Raw genomic sequence first — 22,123 nt, forward strand, 5'->3', positions numbered from 1 at the left:
CGCCAAAGGCGTCAATGTCTTCTTTGAAGACATCACAGGCTCTGACGGTCTCGAGGGCGTCGAGGACCGGGACCTGGAGCGGGCATGGCTAGAGCAATCCACCTTGTCCGACCGGGACCTCAAAGGTGGCCGGTGATCGCGACGACTGGCCGAGCCCAAAGGCGTGCGACCAGTGACTCTAGCACGTTCCCTGCCAGCGTTTTTCGACGGCGTGGACGGAACAGAGCCCTGCGACTGAAAAATCGCCATCATCTCCTTACGAAATGAATCCCATTCCGCAGGAGTCGAATGCTTGTTGGGACAAGTAACCTGCCAATGGGCGGAGTCCTCGGACGAGGACGGGGAAGGCGACTGGTGATAGCGCTTCCTGGAGTGCCTCGAAGAGGCAGAGGAATGGCAGGACCCACTCCGGGACCGAGACCACATGGACTTACGCCGACAATGTGGAGAGTCGCCCCTCGAATCGTCAGTCCAAAGCCCAGCGGATTTCGACTTCCGGGGCTTGGCCACCTTACCGACAGAAAGCTTCTTCTTACACTCCGGCAAGGCCTTCGAAGTTAACAACTGGCAATCGTCACAATCGTCCGTGGCGTGGTCCTCGTCGAAGCAGCAGAGGCAGGCGTCGTGCGGGTCCGTCAGCGACATCTTGGAACCGCAGTCCCGACACTTCTTGAAACCCAGCCGTGGGGTAGAAGAAGACTAAGACATCATGGAAATCTTCACAAATGAACAGGTTCGAAGAACCGAAAGAATAGAACTCAGAAGAACCGAGGCGCGCCGAGATCTCCAAAGTGAACACGTTCACGGAAAAAACAGAACTCAGGCTACGGCGTCATGCGTCCTACTTATAACATCCGGTGACGTCGGCTCGACGGAGGCCCTCAAGGACAGCGTATCAACGTCATCGACGCAGGCCGCAGAAAGCTTTCCGAAGCAGCACAGCTGGTGTGATTACCTATCATAGATATGGAATACATCGGAGGACCCAATCCCCTCGAAATATGTATTTGAATGACGATATTATTAGGATTAAGTGATAAGGATGCTTTTAAGATTGTGGAATTAATTTTGTATGAAATAAATGGTGAGGCGCAATCTTTAGGCCACCAAAATGAAGGACCTCTGTTTTACTTTAGTTTAAATAGAGAGGCATAGCGTTCGTCCAGCTTTGCACTTTCCTCAGGCAATCTGCAAGGATGTCATTGTGAAGGTCAAGTAAAATGTGGGTATTATCGGCATACATCTGTGAGTGTAGGTCACACCTCTGAATCAACTGGGCCAAAGGGATGTAAAAAAGATGGAGGGGCAGCACTGATCCCTGGGGCACCCCAAATTCAACAATAAAAGAGGGGGAAATGAAATGGTCCAATGGCACTTTGTGGTACCTATCCATAAGAAAGGAGTAGGGGCAATCCGGAGCCTTCCACCCAATCCCTCTATCCTCAGTCACATGAACCAAGAGAATATTGTGGTCTATGGTCTGATAGCTCCAGAAGTATCCGGGCAGCTGCATGGCCTCCGTCCCTCAGACACATTAGCCTCGCTCCGATATCAATAACAGAGGTACTCTGTACCCCTAAGGTGGCAGAAACCAGAATGAACATCATCCAAAAGCACACGATTCAGCAGGTTATGCTGCAGCTGGGCCATAACCTCAGCCACAATTACTTGGCAATGAATGGCAGTTGATGTATTGGCATGTAGTTGGATGGATCTGAACTAGCATTTATTTTGAAAGAATGATCACTAAAGCCTGCTTAATACGATATAAACCTCTCTGAAGGGGACCCAGAGGAAACACCCTTGCTATATCGGCATTGTTTGAGAGGGTCAGGCAGGTGCTCTAGGAATGAAAAATGCACATTATTGCAGCAGGTGCAGTGAAATTCATACCCTTTAGGCGGGTGCTTCTGAAACCGGATAGGGTTAAGACACAGCATTTACAGTAGTATGTTGGGAATTAGCTGGGACACCCTTCTGTGTGTGGTAGTACCTAAATAAAATGCCACAGAAGTGTTTCTGGTGTGCTGATGATTCTAGAGGAGAAATTACTTATTATTAAAGGTGATATATTTGAGATACACTAATGACGGCACAGTATTCCTCAAACTGAGTTGATGGGGAAATCAACAAGACAAGAGTGCCGTTTGGGTGGTCAAATGTTTGTCATCAAGTGTTTGACTAAATAGATAAGCGCATCTTTAGCGCTTAAGTTTTACACATATTTTAAGTAAAGTACATGAATATTTGTGTATCTGAAGGCCCACAGTCTTTCGGCAGCATTTGCTTCATACCAAGGTAGACCGTTGGTACCAATTGCACTGGCTTCAATCATTTTAGCTGAGAAGGAAGTTCACTCTGCCATGACTGAAAGAGAAGCTTTAGATTTATGGTGGATCAATAGACGGTAGATACTGTATGGGTAACATACTGATCATAAATCAGTGGTTATATATATTTTTTAAAAATATGTTTATTTTTGAACAAGGCAGGAAAGCATTGCATTCACTTGAGATCAACATTTGGTATGCATTATGACGCAAGAGTATTACTTCCTCCCCCTTCCCCGAGTTCCTCCCGCAGTCAAGTCTCTTCTTGTTCCTGTCCCTGTGGGGCGGGCCAGCTCTCTAGGACCGTTCTGGCCAGCTGGGGTCTGTATGTTAATGCTGGGAAGTCTCGATCAAATTCGAGGACCGGGTTCCAAATGTTCTGGAAGTGGTGGAGAAGACCTGCTCTGGCCGCGGTCACCTTTTCTGCGATCAGCACATCCCACAGTTTCACCCACCACAAGGGCAGGAGTGGGCCCTCCACCAATTTCCATGTGCGGGCCACCACTATTCTACCCGCCAACAGGCAGTGGGACAACAGTTTAGCTTTGGGGCTTGTGCGAGGGTAAATCCTCGGGACCGGGACACCCAAGAGAATAGGCTCGGGCTCTAATGGGAGCGTAATGTGCGTGAGATCTGCAATGACTGCCAGGCATTCTTTCCAGAAGTTCTGGACCTTGGGACAGGCCCACCACATGTGGAAGAAGGGTCCTGCTTGGCCACATCGTCTCCAACAGGCTGGGTCTACCGAATGATTCATGTGGTGCAGTCTTAAAGGGGAGTAGTAGCAGCATAGTAGAATTTTGTAGGCGCATTCTCTATTCGTAACACAGGTGGATGCTGAGTGGGTGCGGGTCCAGACGTCCACCCAGACTTGGTCCTCTATAGGGTGTCCCAGGCCTGCCTCCCATTGTGCCATGGCGCAGGATTTGGAGGTGAGAAAGTCCCTTTGGAGAAGCTAATATAATGTTGAGATCTTACCTTATAGTGGAAGGTCTTTCAGAGTAGGTTCTATGGGTGTGGGAAGGCGGGTTGCCGCTCAATGTGTCTGTGGGTGGGAGCACCAGTGCCATAGTTGGAGGTAAGTGAACCTGTCCATCTCTTGAAGATGGAACCTTTCTTTACATTGTTCGTAAGAGAGTGGTTGTCCTCCCTCGAAGAGTTGCTTTATAGACTCTTATGCGCCCGCAAACCAGTTTTTGAAGTTTTTGAGAGCTGTCCCCGGGGTAAAAGTAGGGTTCAGAAAGACCGGAGATGAAGGGTTAAGTCCCCTTGGGATCTTCTTCTGCTCCAGTGTTTTGTCCCATATGGCAACAGTGTGCTTGGTGGTCAATAATAGGTCCTGCCATGGTCGTCTGGTTGCCGGTGGGATGTGGGGAAGAAAGCTAGGGGAAGAGCTAGGCGCGATTGTTCCATGTCCACCCATCTAGGACGATTATATTTGCCATGCTTGGGTGCACGCTAGTTGGGCTGCTATCTGGTACTTCTGGAGGTCTGGGACCCCCAGCCAGCTAAGGTTTGCGTTCCCCATCATCGAGTCTCTTGGTATTCTGCCTTTTTTCCCCCTCCAGATGAATTGCAGCATTTTCCTCTGTAAATTCTGAAGTGCAGGGGTCGGGATCATCACCGGGAGGGCGGAACATGCATACAAAAATCTTGGGACCAGGTTCATCTTGCATGCTGTGATCCTGCCCATCAGGGAGATCTCCTGGGACGGGCAGCGTTTTTGGTCGGTCTCTAGTTCTTGAAAGAGCGGTGGGAAGTTCATGGGGTAGACATCTGTCGGTTTGGCCAGAATCTGGACCCCCAGGTAGTTGATGGCCTTTGTTTTCCACTGGATCGGGCACATTGGGATGACGTCTTCTCGCTCTTTCAATGAAATCTTTATTCCCAGCGCTGCTGATTTATTGAAGTTAATAGTGAAGGCCGTTACCTTACCATAGTTGCTTAGTTCGGTCAAGGGGTGTGCCAATGAATTGCGGGGGTCAGTGATAGTCAGAAGGACGTTGTCCGCGTAGAGGGCCAGTTTATGGTGTGTGGGGCCTACTTGGAGCCCCTTAATTAAATGGTTCAGTCTAATCCGTTGGGCGAAGGGCTCCATGATCAAGGCAAATAGGAGTGGGGACAGCGGACATCCCTGTCTTGTTCCGCAGGTCAGCGTGATGGGGGCTGAGAGATTGCCATTGATTCCAAGTAGGGTTCTGGGCGCTTTATAGTTGGCTAGAATCATCTTGCGGAATTCCGGTCCAAATCCAAATGACTCTAGGGTAAGCCTCATAGTGGTTACATTTTTTAACTTCTAAGGGTTTGCCATCACCATGTATTGCAAGGTGAATGGCAGATGCGAAAAACATGTACATTCTATGTTTGGGTATGTTCCAAGAGGTCAGAATGTGGTCCTTTCATTTATGCCCGTTTCATGTGATTAAAGGCGGAGAAAGAGAAGGACTATGAATAGAATGGAGCTAGAAATTTAGACAATGCAGCGTCGTGCAAACCTTTGTAAGAGTTAAAGAAATATTTGGCAACTTATGGTTGTTGTATGTGAGGAGTTGTGTAATGTTTGGTTGGGCATTCTGAGGGGTTCCTCCTGTTGTTCTGAAGGCTAATGCAGTGGCATTAGCCAATCAGGGCATCTAAGGAAAAATATAACTGTTGCGTAAAATAACGTTTCTAAGGCAAACGTATATTTTAAGGCAGAAACGGTGTAAAGACATTTTGAACACTTGAAATATACGTAATAAGAATGAGGTGGAATGTTAGTTTCCTCAGCAAGTTGAAGTCCCTGATAAGGTACAGAAGAATTTGGCTATGGATGCTGTGGGTCGAAGCTGCACATCTAGTTGGGTTTGGAATTAAGTGCTAGTTCTTTTTGACTGTTGCTTGAGAGAGTTTGAAATGTTTCTCCTGGCAGAGATTGCGTCCAGACTGGTGGTTAGATTATTTAAGGGGGTCTCTGCAAAAGAAGGGAGGGTGTGTGAGATTGTGACAAACAATGGTTTACAGTTTTGATCATCCAAGGCGAAAGATAGCTGTTTTGCACTGGGATAACATCTTCTGCCTGGTTCTGCTTTCCAAAGGGGTTCTCTGGTGTCTGGGTGCCTCCCCAAGCCAGTGGATAATTATCCTGGGGCTATTATCTTCAGGTTGATAGGGTGTGGGGAGGCTTCTGCAGTCTCCCTTGCATTGTGCCAAACAGCAGGGGACAGTTACAAAACCCTCTTCTGTGTACCTTCACCAAAAGAGACAGACTCTGAAATGTCTTCTAGGCAGACCCAAAGACCTAGTGAGGGAAAACACTTTTACCAGAGTTCATTTAATTCATATGCTGATACCAGCCTAAGATCTGATACCGTTCCAAGACATCATACCGTGTCAGAAAGGCAGCTTCAAGCCCGAGTGAGACATATTGTGAGCTCAGAAGACCCGTGCTTAGAACAATGTTGCAAGTTTGTGGTTTTCAAAAGCAGGATTTTTCAGCAACCGAGCTTTGGTGACCCAAACCTTTTACAATGTTACAAACTCATTTTTCGACCTTGGATCTCGCAGCGCATTATTCAAAGTTACAAAGTCATTCTCTCCGAGCAGAGCATTACCTCGCCGGGGACACAATGATGCAATTTCACTGTGGACCCCTGCAATGTACATACATTCAGGAGACTTAAAGAGGTTACCAAAATCATTTCCAGTCTGATTTACATCCTGAGGGATCAGGAGACCTGCAAAGGCAGCACCAGAAAGCCAAGTAGGGGAGTTGCAATCTAAGACGGCGGCCAGGCGAGTTGGAGACTTGGTCCGGACCTTTAGGCCCTAGGGGAGGCCAGGTGCACCAAAGATCAACATCTAATCCCAACCCCACCCAATGAGTTCTCTGCCACTAATGCAGTGCAGGGAGTTCACCACAAAAACCAAAGTACCCAAAATGATCAATCCGTGTAATTGTTTCTGCAGTTGGCAGACAACTGTAGTGATGTGCCCCATTTGTTTGTGGATTATTTGGGCCCCTGACTCTAAATGTATTCATGGTTGGATGGGCAAATCTGGTCGCAAAATGGGTTGATTTGTGGCAGAATGTTGTTTGAAAAGCGTAATTGTAGAACATTCCACAATTCTAGGTGAGATGTAAATGAAGTGTTTATCTGCTACACAGATCAGCCACATGCACACACACTGCCAAGGTTACAAATTCCTGCATTGGGAGCTTGTCGGTGTACCTACCTGCTTGTTCAGTTGCCAATGATACTAAAGATTAAGAGGTATTTATTGACGGTATACATTTGTACACATAGTGTTTCAAGGGTTCTAAAAGGCACTAGAGATAATGGCGGTGGTGGTGATACAAATGGTTTTAGAGGAGATTGTGTGGTGGGTTCCGGTGTCAGGCAATTGATCAAGGGGGTTCTTGTGGCACTCACCTGGGGATGGTGAGTATAGTGAGAGTACTAGTAAATGAATTTCAGTGAATTGCAGGTGTCTGGGTGCAACATTTGCTCAGTACAGTAATTAATTGATTAAATGATTGATCCTGGTGATTCCTTCTGTAGTTGGTAGACAGCTGTAGTGATGTGCCTTAGTATTTTTTGTGAGGTCATTTGGGCCCCTTGGGCGGTCTGGTTGATGTGGCTTTCTGCTTGTGTTATTTTCTGCATGGGTTTTGCTATTTATTTCTTGGAAGGTTTGAGGTACAAAAATGAAGAGGGTTTTAAAAAATGTTACTCTAATTAATGCCTATTTTAGTCATAGACCCCAATCATGGGGTAAATATGCAAACAGGCACAGAGTCTGAACATGCTCAGCCAATCTAACAAACAATAAGCGTACAAGAGTCATAGCAGAACATGTTGTTTAATCCCCTCACAGGTCTACCCCTTTGCATCCGCAAACTCAGTCCTTTTCTTTACCACTGGTCTTGGACTCGGATTGATTAATAGGACTTACTATTGCGGCAGGAGGCGGGACAGCTCTATGGGGGAAGTGGAATATGGAGTTTGAGTACAGTAGTCCTAACGGTGAGCAACCGAGACCTACTCCAATGTCCTCTCCCCTTTTCCCCTACTTATTGGTGATTCCTCAAGAATGATTATGTGCGACAGAAGAGGCACGCTAGAGGTTTTGTGCACTTTTAGCAAAAATATTTCCCCAGAACTGAGTGACCAAAGTACACATGGCAGACTATTCATGTAAAACAGATATGAAAGACAATAAGGAAATAATCTGCCCCATGTCTCCTTGAAATGCAGAGAAAAGGAGGTTTGAAACCTTCTATAGCTCTTTCAGTTTTTCTGGCTTACTGCTCAACCCCTAAGAAGATGAAAATGGGGTTCTGTGTTTGCTTCTTCCCCCACATGTCAGATAAGGAGTAGCCTGACTATTCAAGAGTTTGCTGGTTTTGGTTCTTCAGAATGCTCCAGTCGGTAGCTTTAGCCTGCCTCTGTGTTACGACAGGTTAAATGCTGTGGTCCCAGCAATTGTAAGGCACGGTTTACACTCAAAGACAGGTATCACTAAAAAGCACATTGGTTCTTATTTTTCTGATGATATAATGTCAGTTGTATGTCCCTCTGCTACATTGTCTCTCAATTCAAGGCACACAGTCACATCTGTGTCTGAAAATGGGATGTAACGTTAGCTCGAGAGAATATGTTCTTAAGTCATTGCAGACAAGCACTCAGTGCCATATTTCTTTTTTTTTCTTTTTTCTTTAATCATCTTTATTTAATTTTAAAGCAAACATAACATTGAATAATACATTGGTGAGAATTATAAAACAGTAACAACTTTCTAGCAATTATTTTAAATATATAAATATCCATAATCCCAGTAGTAATCAACCTTTTCCAAAATCCCCACCCCCTGTCCTAATTCAGATTCTAAACTCGAACTACATTCACAAACAAAAACACCATGAGATTAACCCCCCCACCCTAACCCTATAATTTCCAATCCAAATTGCTCTACACTTTACCGAAATAAATCATTAAAGGAATCCCAACTTTCACAGTATTCAGTCTCCCGATGAAACCGATAAGCACAAGACCTTTCATATCTTGATAAGTGCAAATCTACCAACCATCGTTCAACATTTAGCTTTTTCCGCGACTTCCATTCTTTCATAATATATGTTTTACTGCCATCATCAATGCCCCATTAATCCAATCGGCACCACCACAAATTTCCAAACCCCTTCCTTCATTCAAAAGGAAAACCGCAGATATAAAAGTTTGAGGAAATGGACTTCCCAACACTAAATCTACCCGTTCAAAAACATCCTTTCAAAAGGTAAGCACTCGTTCACATTCCCACAGCATATGTAAATAAGTTCCCCTTGAACGAGTGCATCCCCAACATAAAATCTGAATCCATCAAACCCCTCTCTTTCATTTTCACTGGGGTCCAATAAATGCGTCCTAACATTCTTTGATGAGTATATCTCAAATTCAAATCCATTTTTATCTCACCGCTACTCCAAGCTCTATCCCATTCTTTTTCCGATAAATCTTGACCCAACTCATTCACCCATTTCATACGTAGAGTCTCTCAGGAGACCCGCATACATTCTTGTATGGGCGTTCATTTAGTAAACGTAGAGACTACATTTGTAGCAGTACCATACAACACACACACTTGTGGACTATCATCCAATGGTTCACTTAGCATTAGATACCTTTCTGACAATAATTTCTTTAGGGACAAATACCTGTTAATCTCATTATTACTCAATCCATATCAACATACTAAGTCTTCAAATCCCACCATCCGATCATCTCTCCACACATCCTCTATTTTCAGAATTCCTTTGTTAACTCAACCCCTCCAGTACAACATTTTATTCTCAATCTGCAAACCCCGGTTTGACCAAACGAAAGTGCTATTGTAAAAAAAAAAAACAATGTCTGACCACATTCCTAAATCAACGAAACTAAAGCAGCCTTTGTAGCCTCTAATGGCTCCATTTTCAACCTGGGTTTGGGTAGCTTTCCATATTAATATAAACAATCTATAGGAAGTGGTTTCAACTTCTCTTTTTCTATCCGAAGCCAAAACGGATCAGGACACCCATCTTCTCTAAAATAATGGGATGCTTTCTTTAAAAGAAACCCCTTGTAGTAGTTTTCCAATATTGGGTAACCGAAACCCCCATTTCTAATCCTTTGCGTCAAAATAAATCTTGGTATGTTTGGCTGTTTTCCCACACCCCATAAAAAATCCATAAAAATCCTATCAATACGTTTCCAATACCTTTTTTAGTAAACTTTAGAGGAAGAGATTGTATGTCATACAATGCTTTTGGAAGTAGCACAATTTTAACTGCATTTATTTTTGGCCACAGACCTAAAGTTAATCTATCCCATCCACGTATATCCTTCAATAAAGACTCTTAATTTGTCCACATTAAAATCTACTGTGCTTCTTATATCCCAGACCAGATACACACCCAAATACTTTACCGACACTTCCACCCACTGACAATCCCAATCCAATAATCTTCGATTTAACGGGTTCATTTTCAACGGAAAGACCACTGTTTCTCCCCAATTTACTTTATAACCTGATAACCGTCCCACCTCCTGTAACATACTTCGAAGAAGTGATCCCCTTCAACCGGATTCGACAATCCCACCTTGAAATCATCAGCGTACGCTAGTACCTTTATCTCACAATCTTTCAATTTCCTTCCACGATTATCCCTTTCTTGCCTAATCTATAACAATGGCTCAAGTGCCAAATTAAATAGGAAGGGGGAAAGTGGACAACCTTGTCTAGTTCCCCTAAACAATTTAAAGGACTTGGACATCACCTTGTTTACCCAGATTCGAGCCGAGATATCATATTGTAAGGTACCCATCATGTTCAGAAATTGTGGGCCAAAACCCATTCTAATCAACGTGTAATTTAAAAAAGGACCAGTTGACACAATCAAACACTTTTTCAGCATAAAAAAACAATCCAAATTTCATCCACTTCTGCATTCGATAAGCCAATTATATTCAATAAGGTTCTGATATTATCATATCCATATCTATTCTCGATAAAACCAACCTGTGAATAATCTATCAACTCCCCTATATACTTCTGTAGCCAATAGCCATAATCTTCATAAACATTTTCATATCTACATTTAAAAGAGAGCTAGGTCTATAGTTACTGCATTTAGCAGAATCTTTTCCTTCCTTTGGAATTAGTGTAATAACCGCCTCCCGCATAGAAGGACATAACTTCCCTTCTGAAAGAAATTGATTAAAAAGTACACACAAACTTTGGAAAGAGGTCGCACTGAAGGTTTTATAAAACTCAATTGGTAACCCGGCCAGTCCAGGAGACTTACCCATATTAAGTTGACAAATAGCCTCAGTTACCTCATTTTCACTAATTGGAGCATTCTATTTTTGCAAAATAATGACTTATTCATCAGTCTGCGAATTCTCCGAATACAAAGACGCATAAAAAGCTTGAAAGCAATTAGAAATATCCCTACGTTCAACCTTTATGTTTCCAGCGTCATCTGAAATCTTATGAATAAACAACCTTTCAGTTAAACTCTTCAGCTTATTGGCCAGTAAACGACCACTCTTGTCCCCTTCCTCCCAAAACTTCTGCTTCATACAATACATGTCTTTTTCAATTTGTTTGCCCAAAACCTTTTTCAGTTCACCCTTAGCCTCATCCATTTTTAACCTATCCCTATTTTTACCAGACAGTGTATATTTTTGCTGTATGATTTTCAATTCAAGATCTTTTATCTGTTTTTCTCCCTCTTTTCTTTTTCTGGATGCCCAAATAATTAATACTCCCCGAATGGTAGCTTTGAAAGCATCCCATACCACTAGATTATCTGCGGAATCCATATTATCCATAAAGAAATTATCAATAAAAATATTTATTTCATCACAAACATTTTCATCCTTTAGAATAAACATCTTTATTCTCCATTTATCCATACCCAATTTTACCTATTTTCCGTTCAAGATACAATTTCACTAATGCATGATCTGATAGACATCTTTCTCCCATATCAACACTCACAATATCATCAACCATTGCGTCTGTCACCAACAAATAACCCAATCTTGAGTAAGAGTCATGGGCCGGAGAATAGAACGAGAACTCTTTGCCTGCAGGATTTAATAACCTCCAGCTGTCCACCAAGTCAAATGTTTCAAAGAAGTCACTAAAAACACCACAGCACTGAACCCGAAAACCTACACTTTGACAACCTGTCCAAAGAAGCATCCAAAACACAATTGAAGTCGCCACCCAAAACAATTTTGTCACCCTTCATTGTTTTTAGACAATCTGTTAGCGTTCTAAAAAAAACAATACCATTTGTACAAGGGCTTTACACTGATCCCAATGTCAAAAGTTTCCCTTCATATAAAGCATCCACTAAAATCATCCTTCATCATCCATAACAACATTCTCAACTTTCATACCCAAGGATTTTCGAACTAATAAACCCACTCCCCTTGATCTGCTCGAGTAACAGTTCAATAGGACTTTCATATACTGACACCCCATAAAGTTTCCAGTTTGTTCTGTCAAATGAGCTTCCTGCAATAAAGATTACATCTGCTTTTTCTCTTTTCAACTTTATCATTATATTTTTTCCCTTCTTAGGACAATTCATCACCTTAACATTCCATGTAACAAAACTTAATGTCCCCGTCATCAGCAATTCAATGGTTAATATAAATATACATTTCTAACATACAGTGGTCCAATCTCATAAAGCAAAGCCATTCCCTTAGCCATTGGTAAAATGGTGTAGATTAGATAAAATAGCCCCTCACCCAACAGACACACAACCATAAAAAACATCAACCAAGTCATCTTGAAAACTGTCCGGATACCGGACAGATTAACAAAAGTAGAAGAAAAACCCAATATTGCTAAACCACAACCCTCAGAACCTATGCCCAACTTTTATACAATCATTATATATCTCCCTTTGAATAGTAAATTAGTAATGAAAATATTGCTAAACCACAACCCTCAGAACCTATGCCCAACTTTTATACAATCATTATATGTCTCCCTTTGAATAGTAAATTAGTAATGAAAATATAAAGAAACAAAACCCCATCAATAAGACAGCTAACAGAACTTCCTATGTATCCCACCAATATCCTAATAATACTATGACCCAAGTCTTATGTTTATTCCACTTCCAGCTGTAATCAATTAGCATGAAAAACCCCCACCCAGGTGATCTTCAAACATAACCAATTTAAATCACTCATTTTTTCCTTCTTTTTTTCCCTCCTCTAAAATATAGATCTGAACACTAAACAACTAATTATAGAGTTTGTTCAGAATATAAAACACACTAGTACAGTAAGGAAATAACAATACAACTCCATAACCAACCTTCTTCATTGTACACCATATTTCTAAATGACTAAACTTGTTCTCTGCTGTTCCAGCTTTTACTAGGGCAATTCTTTGATCATTACTTCCGCTTACCAGTCTGTTCCCTAGTCCCCGTTTCTACGATTTACAACATCTAGCACTCCGAGCCATTCTCACATCCCAAATCTGTAGTATTGGAGAGAGGGATAGTTTGAGGGAGAAATTGCTTCTGCTCTTCACTCGGGTAATAACTGTGGAGGTCTTCTTCTATCTTGCCTTCATGGATGATTGAGTGACTTATAGTGATAGTGAAGGACTCCCACTTCACAATTAGAGCCATAAACCGGGGGTTGCTTAAGCTCATGCAGCCTTGAATGCCCACATATTACACTTTGCTAAAAACTACAAAGCCCGTGACATTACGGGGCAGTATAAGCTTACATTCTGTATGGCCATCAGTGAGGTTGCTTATCTTTGTAAGGTTTATGCGTGGAGAAACTGGCCTGCATCATCTTATAACCGGATTAGGGCTCTTGGTCATCTTTGTAAGATTTATGCATTAAGAAACTAGCCGGTATCATGATATTCTAGCAAGGTTAGGGCTCTGCAACAGGAGAACACTGTTGAGAGAAGTTGCAGCTGGATGCTGTCAGGGATGGGCATATTGACCAAACAATTCACAAAATCCAGAAAATCTATGAACAAAATGTCTAAGTATATATAATGGGTTTCTGTGGTGACTTTATGCATAAGTTGCAGTCATTCAGCAAACCTGACTGTATTTTCGTACATGGTGTGTTCACAAGCCCAGTCCCAGATGGTGATGGAAGAGTAATTAGGATCTGCAACTAAGGGATAAGCCTGTGATTATTAGGGCAAACGATGCAATTGCTACCACGAAGACTGACTTGGGAAAGAACTACCATGTGAAGCTTGTGGCTATGATGCTTAGGCAGATGCGTCCATGCTGTACACGCATCATGGCCAGTCCTAACAGAAGGAGAGAGTTAATTGCATCTTTTTTGTACATAAGATCCATCAAATATGTTCTGAGCCCGAGTTCTGTGTTGACCCCGAGAATAATATTACAGCTTGGCTTAACTGGATCACTTATGACTTGCGCAACTAGCCAATTATGGTTCATTAGGGACACCTCTTAAAGGTGTGTCATCATTTATTCTCGGCCAATAGGAAAACACCTGATGGACACTGGAAAAGCCACTTGTGCTGTCTGTTCATTTTTGAAGAAAGTGATCTTTTATGCCAATATCCATGCAAAATATAATTTCCCATCTGCATCTTCTAGGTAAGGGAGTGTAGAAGGTTGTCTTGTGGTTTTGACCAGCAAAGAAGGAACCTGCTGTGGCTAGTTTGACTGGCCATTGGCAGTTTTGCCGGTGTTGTACGATGTGTGGGATACCTTTCATGTTGAACTGATCATTAGCCTCTAATGCTATCAATATGGTGTACTGTTGAGGTGCCATTTGGGCTTACTGTCCATTTGACAATATATTTAATCATTCCATTAGGGTAGAGCACATCCTGTTGCCAAAGGTCTCTATATGTCAGCTAAGGGACCATGGCTATATGGCAGGCAATTGACAAGAACACAAGAGCGCTACTGGCCTGCTGGCACTGGTGGTAACTGGACCTGCAATGGGTGTTAGGAACACTGATACTACTATGTACTCACCAGGTCTGAGATTGTCCCAGGGGTCATTTAGTAAAGTACAGAGACTGGAAGTTAGGACAGCAGGGCGGGACAGAGCCTTTGATAAGCCTCAAGTAAAACATTGAACCCAAGGGTTACACACTTATCTCTTAACACTGATGTTCCAAGAACCTTCCAAAGCTGGCAGCACTACCGCAGTGTGGTCTTACTTAAGACAGCTCACTGCCCTCAGCTCTTACAGCTCGTTCTCATGCCCCTCCTCCAGTTCTTACCTGGCCAGACGGTCTGTGAATGCTTTTGCTCTTTCAACTTCATCAGGGTCATCCGGATTCACCACCATTATGCAGTGGAAGTTTCCATCTCCCACATGACCAGCGATGGGTCCTGTAGGGGGAAAAAAGCAACAGAAGAAACCGTTATTCAAATACTGACATGAGCCTCAAGAGGAACTGCTCAGAGGAAGAACACTCCAAAAAACAACTTGTAAGCAATAAGAATGATTCAATCTGGCAAAGACTGAAACCACAAAAGGACTATCATAACAATAATAAAACTCACTATATTATTATTATTAAGGTGGTTACAAGACCTCACTAAGTATTAAGCCCTCTCCAAGAACAAAGCACTCTACAAATAGAAAATCCACTAAAAAAACCAAGACCACTGTAAATCCAAAGTCTAAGTACTGAGCTTGTTTTTTGTACTGAGCAATCTCTAAGAACCAAACCCAATGGATGTAATAAGACCTGTGTGAATAACGACGCTGAATGTCTGAAGTTGTATTGCTGAGTACTTCAAGTACTGATCGCATTCCAAGTATAAAGGCCAATCTCTGTATAACATCAAGGTACCTTAACGTACCACACCCAAATGAAGTAATGAGCTCATTATATGGGCTAAGCCCACACTATGCACAGAGCCCACTGTTTATGAACCAAAACCAACTCCCAAGCGCCAAAATCTAAGTCATAAATCCAGGCGTAGGAGCAAGTCAAGGGAAACTGGGATCTTTCTAAAAAAAATATTGCCCACCCTATTAGGTCTAAATAGAGCAGTTTTGATTATAGGATCAACTCCAGTTATAATGAGTTTACTACTACCTTTTTTTGCCTCAATCCTTATATCAGACAAAAAAGAAAGCACAGTATTATTCACTATAGAGTGTGCTATCAAAAAACTAGACTACCAAAGGATGAAACGTTCACTATGTATGGTGTGTGAAGAAATCATAATGCTCAATATAAATATATGAATGACAACATTATATATAAAAATTGTCATTTCAAAAACCCATTTTTATTTAAAATATATATAATTTTTTAAAAATAAAAATGGTTTTTTGAAATGACAATTCACACACACACACACACACACACACACACACACACACACACACACACACACACACACACACACACACACACACACACACACACACACACTTGTAGTGGGATTTGTGGAAAAACGTTGGTCCTTATAGAATTCCACACTGTTTCACCAATCTGCACCAAATTTTGCATAGTTACCGGTTAGGAGCCTCCGAACATTACAGGCTGCATGGCATTTTGACACCCCACCCTGTTCCCCAGATTTCAGCACGTCAGAAGGTGTTTGTGGCTTGGCGAAGCGTTCCTTATACAATTCCACACCGTTTCACCTATCGGCACCACATTTTGCATAGTTACCTGTTAGGACCCTCCAGACATTACTGGCTACATGACATTTGGACACCCCACCCGTTTCCCCGGATTTCAGCACCTTCACACATGAGACAGTTGCCTGCAATTGGCAAAATATCAAAGTGGTCGTAGACTAACTGGTCCCGACACAAGCAACAAAACTCAAGGTCCAGGCACTAGGATCAGACTCAGGATATGCTTCTGGGCACAGTTACTGAGCACAATTCAATCGATACAGTGGTGGATGCCGACGAAACTCTTACTATCCAACAGAATTTCTCAACTCACTCGACCCCCCCAGGAATGCCACCACATCACCTTCGACTGAAAGTTGGGTCACCCATCATGCTGCTTTGCAATCCCGACCCACCTAAGCTGTGTAATGTCACAAGGTTACGAGTTAAAAATTGCTGCCATACGTAATGAAGCGACAGTGTTCACTGGGAAGTGAAACACATTTCGTTTTATAAACAAGCCTTACAATGAACATGCACTTTAGTAATATTAAACTTTAGGTCCATAGTTGTTGGCACCTTCAGCATCATGTCACCCATCATCACATAAATGAGGCTCATTATGAGTTGTCCGGTGCGGTAATAACATGTCGGTATTAACTTATACCGGCACGTTACCACACCTGCCAAATAATGATTTGGAGCTAAAAGCTGGAGGTCATTCCGCCTCTTCACCGGAGGAAATCCCCCATGGATGCCAATGGGACTCCATGGAATGGGGATTTACACCGGCTACCGCCACACGTTTTCCACTGGACCGAGTGGCGGTATCGGTAAATCCGTTTGCAAGTATCCTGGCGAATTTACTGCCAGAATACCAGCATACATGTAATGAGCCCCATTGTCTGTGACACAGTGGGCATGTGTTACAACAACACAACAGCACACATTTAGTCAAGTAAAAATTTGCTTTTTAACCAAGTACCAATGTGTCTATGCTTTTCTCTTTTCATTCATTGCAACAAGAGCGATTCTTCTGAAATTCTGTCCTTGTGAATACTTTCTATGCAGGACTGCACAAAAGAGCCATTACATCAACTTTGTCACTGCTTACTGCCAAGGTTGGAGCATCTGTAATTTTGGCCAAAGGAATTGGATGTTCTCCAAATATCCATGTCCCTTTGTTACGCTCCACAACCAACTCATGGCGGTTCACAGTCATCGTGGCTCAAATCCCAAGAAACAAGAGCAGAGATGATGATGAGTGGGGAGCTCCCAGATCATTATATCAGAAAGGTGTGCCTTATCAGCAGCAGGCAGGAAATGATATGGGGTAATGCTCACATGCAAATTTATAAGATGCTGGAGTGGTATGTTGGTGGGTATTGTGGGTAACCGGTTGTAGTATGTGATTGACTGTCAGTTTACCACAATGTTCTCAAAAACAAAAGTATTGCTTTAAGAAGTGTTAGTAGACTTTCAGTACACAAACCAAAGTGCAACATGTCACGATAAAGATGTACATTGATCAGTAAAGTGTGAGGATAATCATGTCTCAGAGTGCCAGGTCATGAGGTGAGGCAAGGGTACAGTTTCTCAATACAATGATGTCCTCCGCTCTTTCCCCAAAGTGGTCTGCCCAAACAATATTCAGTTTCTTCAAGTTCCCAAAAACAACTCCAAAAAGCCCAGTCAACAGTAAAGTGTTCCAAAGTTCTAACAAAAGAGAAAATGACCAATCCTAATGCTCACTGCTCCCAGGGTCGGACCTGTGGGGGTCTTCCAGTCCCATTACCCTTAGCTCGGGATGCAAACTTTCTTCAGCCGCAGAGCCATGGTTCTCAAATAACCAGATGCTTTCTTGGTTCTCTTGCTCGCTGCCTTGTAGGCAGATTCCATGCTGCACTATGTAGACTCTGTAGGTTGTACACAACTTCCTGCTATGCCAGGACCCAGGTTGGCGGTTCAATGAGGATGTAGAGCACCCAACTGTGTCTTGGTGGAGAAGCATGGGTCTACTCTACTCTTAATCCCATTGCACCTCTCAGGGTTCACCCTGGGCCCTGCTCCGGTCCTATTCTGTCCTTTTTTTCCCCTGGCACGGGTTGCCGTCTGGTTCCTCAACCCATACTTCCTCCAAGTTCAACATGGTCCTCTGTGACATCTTGGTTCCCTCTGTCTATGTTGCGAGTTTCCTCTTCTTGCCTTTTTCTCTAAGGGTCTAATTTTGACCCCACTTTCTAGGATTACAAACCCCTCTGCTATCTCCAATGTCATCTGGGTTCCAACTTCCAACTCTTTTCTAACATCCTGTTGTGTCGCTCTTCTTTCAACACTCCTCTCGCCTTGGTCCATGTTGGAGAGATTTTTCCACAGCCCTCCGCTAAGAGCTGTAAAATCATCTAAACTAACGGTAGAAGAGTGTTACCCAAAAAGAAAGACCAAACTCTCTTATGGTTAGTGTAGCAGAGGAGTCAAGCTTAACTTAAGGAGAGAGGAATGTGCATTTAATCGCAATACCCACCACTAATGAATACACCATACTGGTATACTGAAATATATACACTTGCTACAAGGTTACACATAAAATATATATGTTAGGAAAAATAAGTGCTCGGGTGAAACATAACACAAAGCAGATCAGAGTATAGATATAAAAACATTAACAGGGTAATTCATAGAATTTCGCACCAAAGTGGCGCATGCGGCTGGCGCACAGTGTGCGCGTGCGAATGTCTGCGCCAGCCGCGTGCGCTAAAATCGATTTCCGCGCACAGCGTATTCATGGATTTTAGCCTCCAAAACCAGCCGTGGCGCAGTGGCGCAGCAACCCTGCAGCAGCGCCAGTTACGCCCCCAAGAACGCCCTCGCACAAGGAAAAGCCATCAAAATTCCCAATTCAGCGCAAAGGGCTGCGCTAACCCTGGACCCGTTTACAGGGCTGCCAAACAGCAAACGCCAAGCGGGGAACGTGTATTACTGGGGTGCGTGTGAAGTTTCACACGGGAAAGGGCCTGTGCGAGTGGGGTACGTGTATTACTGGGGTTCGCGGGAAGTTTCACACGTGATTTCAGCAGGGTACGTGTATTACGGGGTTCGCAGGAAGTTTTACACGCGAAAGGGCCTGTGCGAGTGGGGTACGTGTATCACGGGGTTCGCGGAAGTTCCACACGCGAAAGGGCCTGTGCGAGTGGGGTACGTGTATTACGGGGGTGCGCGGTAAGTTTCACACGCGATTGGCCTGGGTACGTGTATTTCAGGGGTGCGCAGGAAGTTTCACACGCGATTGGCCTGGTTACGTGTATTTCAGGGGTGCGCAGGAAGTTTCACACGCGATTGGCCTGGGTATGTGTATTTCAGGGGTGTGCGGGAAGTATCACACGCGATTGGCCTGGGTACGTGTATTTCAGGGGTGCGCGGGAAGTGTCACACGTGATTGGCATGGGTACGTGTATTTCAGGGGTGCGTGGGAAGTTTCACACGCGATTGGACTGGTTATGTGTATTTCAGGGGTGCGCGGGAAGTTTCACACGCGATTGGGCTGCTTATGTGTATTTCAGGGGTGCGCAGGAAGTTTCACACGCGATTGGCCTGGGTACGTGTATTTCAGGGGTGGGCGGGAAGTTTCACACGCGATTGGCCTGGGTACGTGTATTTAAGGGGTGCGCGGGGAGTCCTACACATGAATTGGCAGTGTGGGTCCTCCCAGGTATCCCCTCCACCCCTCCACGGCCCCTGCAGGCAGCCCACACCACAGGGGACTACCCTGCACCCCTGGTCATGACCCGCTGGCAGCCCATCCACTATGGGCATGCCCCCCAGCCAAGCCACATGTCACGTTGCAATATGTTCACCAACCCATGTCTCCCAGCACCCCCACCCCCCAGCAGTGCAGGGCACCTGCCAGCAGGCCCCCGCTAATGTCCCACACATGTCCCCCTGCACCCCCACCTGCAGGCAGTCAGGGGCACCTGCCAGCAGGCCCCCACACATGTCCCCCAGCACCCCCACCCCCCAGTAGTCAGGGGCACCTGCCAGCAGGCCCCCACTCATGTCCCCTTGCACCCCCACCCCCAGCAGTGCAGGGCACCTGCCAGCAGGCCCCCACACATGTCCCCCAGCACCCCCACCCCTCAGCAGTCAGGGGCACCTGCCAGCAGGCCCCCACTCATGTCCCCTTGCACCCCCACCCGCCAGCAGTGCGGGGCACCTGCCAGCAGGCCCCCACACATGTCCCACTCATGTCCCCTTGCACCCCCAACCCCCAGCAGTGCGGGGCACCTGCCAGCAGGCCCCCACACATGTCCCACTCATGTCCCCTTGCACGCCAACCCCCCAGCAGTGCGGGGCACCTGCCAGCAGGCCCCCACTCATGTCCCCTTGCACCCCCACCCCCCAACAGAGCAGGGCACCTGCCAGCAGACCCCCACTCATGTCCCTCTCATGTTCCACTCATGTCCCCTTGCACCCCCACCCCCCAGCAGTGCGGGGCACCTGCCAGCAGGCCCCCACACATGTCCCACTCATGTCCCCTTGCACCCCCCCAGCAGTGCGGGGCACCTGCCAGCAGGCCCCCACTCATGTCCCCTTGCACCCCCACACCCAGCAGTGCAGGGCACCTGCCAGCAGGCCCCCACTCATGTCCCCTTGCACCCCCACCCCCCAGCAGTGCAGGGCACCTGCCAGCAGGCCCCCACACATGTCCCACTCATGTCCCCTTGCATCCCCACCCCCCAGCAGTGCGGGGCACCCTGCCAGCAGGTCCCCACACATGTCCCACTCATGTCCCCTTGCACCCCCACCCCCCAGCAGTGCAGGGAACCTGCCAGCAGGCCCCCACTCATGTCCCCTTGCACCCCCACCCCCAGAAGTGCAGGGCACCTGCCAGCAGGCCCCCGCTCATGTCCCTCTCATGTCCCACTCATGTCCCCTTGCACCCCCACCCCCCAGCAGTGCAGGGCACCTGCCAGCAGGCCCCCACTCATGTCCCCTTGAACCCCCACCCCTGAGCAGTGCAGGGCACCTGCCAGCAGGCCCCCACTCATGTCCCCTTGCACCCCCACCCCCCAGCAGTGTGGGGCACCTGCCAGCAGGCCCCCACTCATGTCCCCTTGCACCCCCACCCCCCAGCAGTCAGGGGCACCTGCCAGCAGGCCCCCACTCATGTCCCCTTGAACCCCCACCCCCGAGCAGTGCAGGGCACCTGCCAGCAGGCCCCCACTCATGTCCCCTTGCACCCCCGCCCCCCAGCAGTGTGGGGCACCTGCCAGCAGGCCCCCACTCATGTCCCACAGCACCCCCACCCCCCAGCAGTCAGGGGCACCTGCCAGCAGGCCCCCACACATGTCCCACTCATGTCCCCTTGCACCCCACCCCCCAGCAGTACAGGGCACCTGCCAGCAGGCCCCCACACATGTCCCCCAGCACCCCCACCCCCCAGCAGTGCAGGGCACCTGCCAGCAGGCCCCCACACATGTCCCCCAGCACCCCCACCCCCCAGCAGTCAGGGGCACCTGCCAGCAGGCCCCCACTCATGTCCCCTTGCACCCCCACTCCCCCAGCAGTGCGGGGCACCTGCCAGCAGGCCCCCACACATGTCCCACTCATGTCCCCTTGCACCCGCACCCCCCCAGCAGTGCGGGGCACCTGCCAGCAGGCCCCCACTCATGTCCCCTTGCACCCCCACCCCCCAGCAGTGCAGGGCACCTGCCAGCAGGCCCCCACTCATGTCCCCTTGCACCCCCACCCCCCAGCAGTCAGGGGCACCTGCCAGCAGGCCCCCATTCATGTCCCCTTGAACCCCCACCCCCGAGCAGTGCAGGGCACCTGCCAGCATGCCACCACTCATGTCCCCTTGCACCCCCACCCCCCAGCAGTATGGAGCACCTGCCAGCAGGCCCCCACTCATGTCCCACACATGTCCCCCAGCACCCCGACCCCCCAGCAGTCAGGGGCACCTGCCAGCAGGCCCCCACACATGTCCCACTCATGTCCCCTTGCACCCCCACCCCCCAGTAGTGCGGGGCACCTGCCAGCAGGCCCCGACACATGTCCCCAGCACCCCTACCCCAGCAGTCAGGGGCACCTGCCAGCAGGCCCCCACACATGTCCCACTCATATCCCTTGCACCCCTACCCCCAGTAG

General features: G+C 46.3%; 1 protein-coding gene across 1 annotated transcript in view; it reads right to left on the minus strand.

The window, feature by feature from the left end:
- LDHD (lactate dehydrogenase D) overlaps window positions 1-22,123 on the minus strand; it is a 320,897-nt gene that overhangs the window by 17,136 nt on the left and 281,638 nt on the right. The window contains exon 10 of the mRNA XM_069604235.1: window positions 14,619-14,730. Coding sequence (XP_069460336.1) covers window positions 14,619-14,730 — 112 coding nt within the window. The remainder of the gene's footprint in view (window positions 1-14,618; window positions 14,731-22,123) is intronic.

This window comes from Ambystoma mexicanum, chromosome 1p (assembly GCF_040938575.1).
Source record: "Ambystoma mexicanum isolate Mex_15411 chromosome 1p, UKY_AmexF1_1, whole genome shotgun sequence".
Classification (NCBI taxonomy): Eukaryota; Metazoa; Chordata; class Amphibia; order Caudata; family Ambystomatidae; genus Ambystoma; species Ambystoma mexicanum.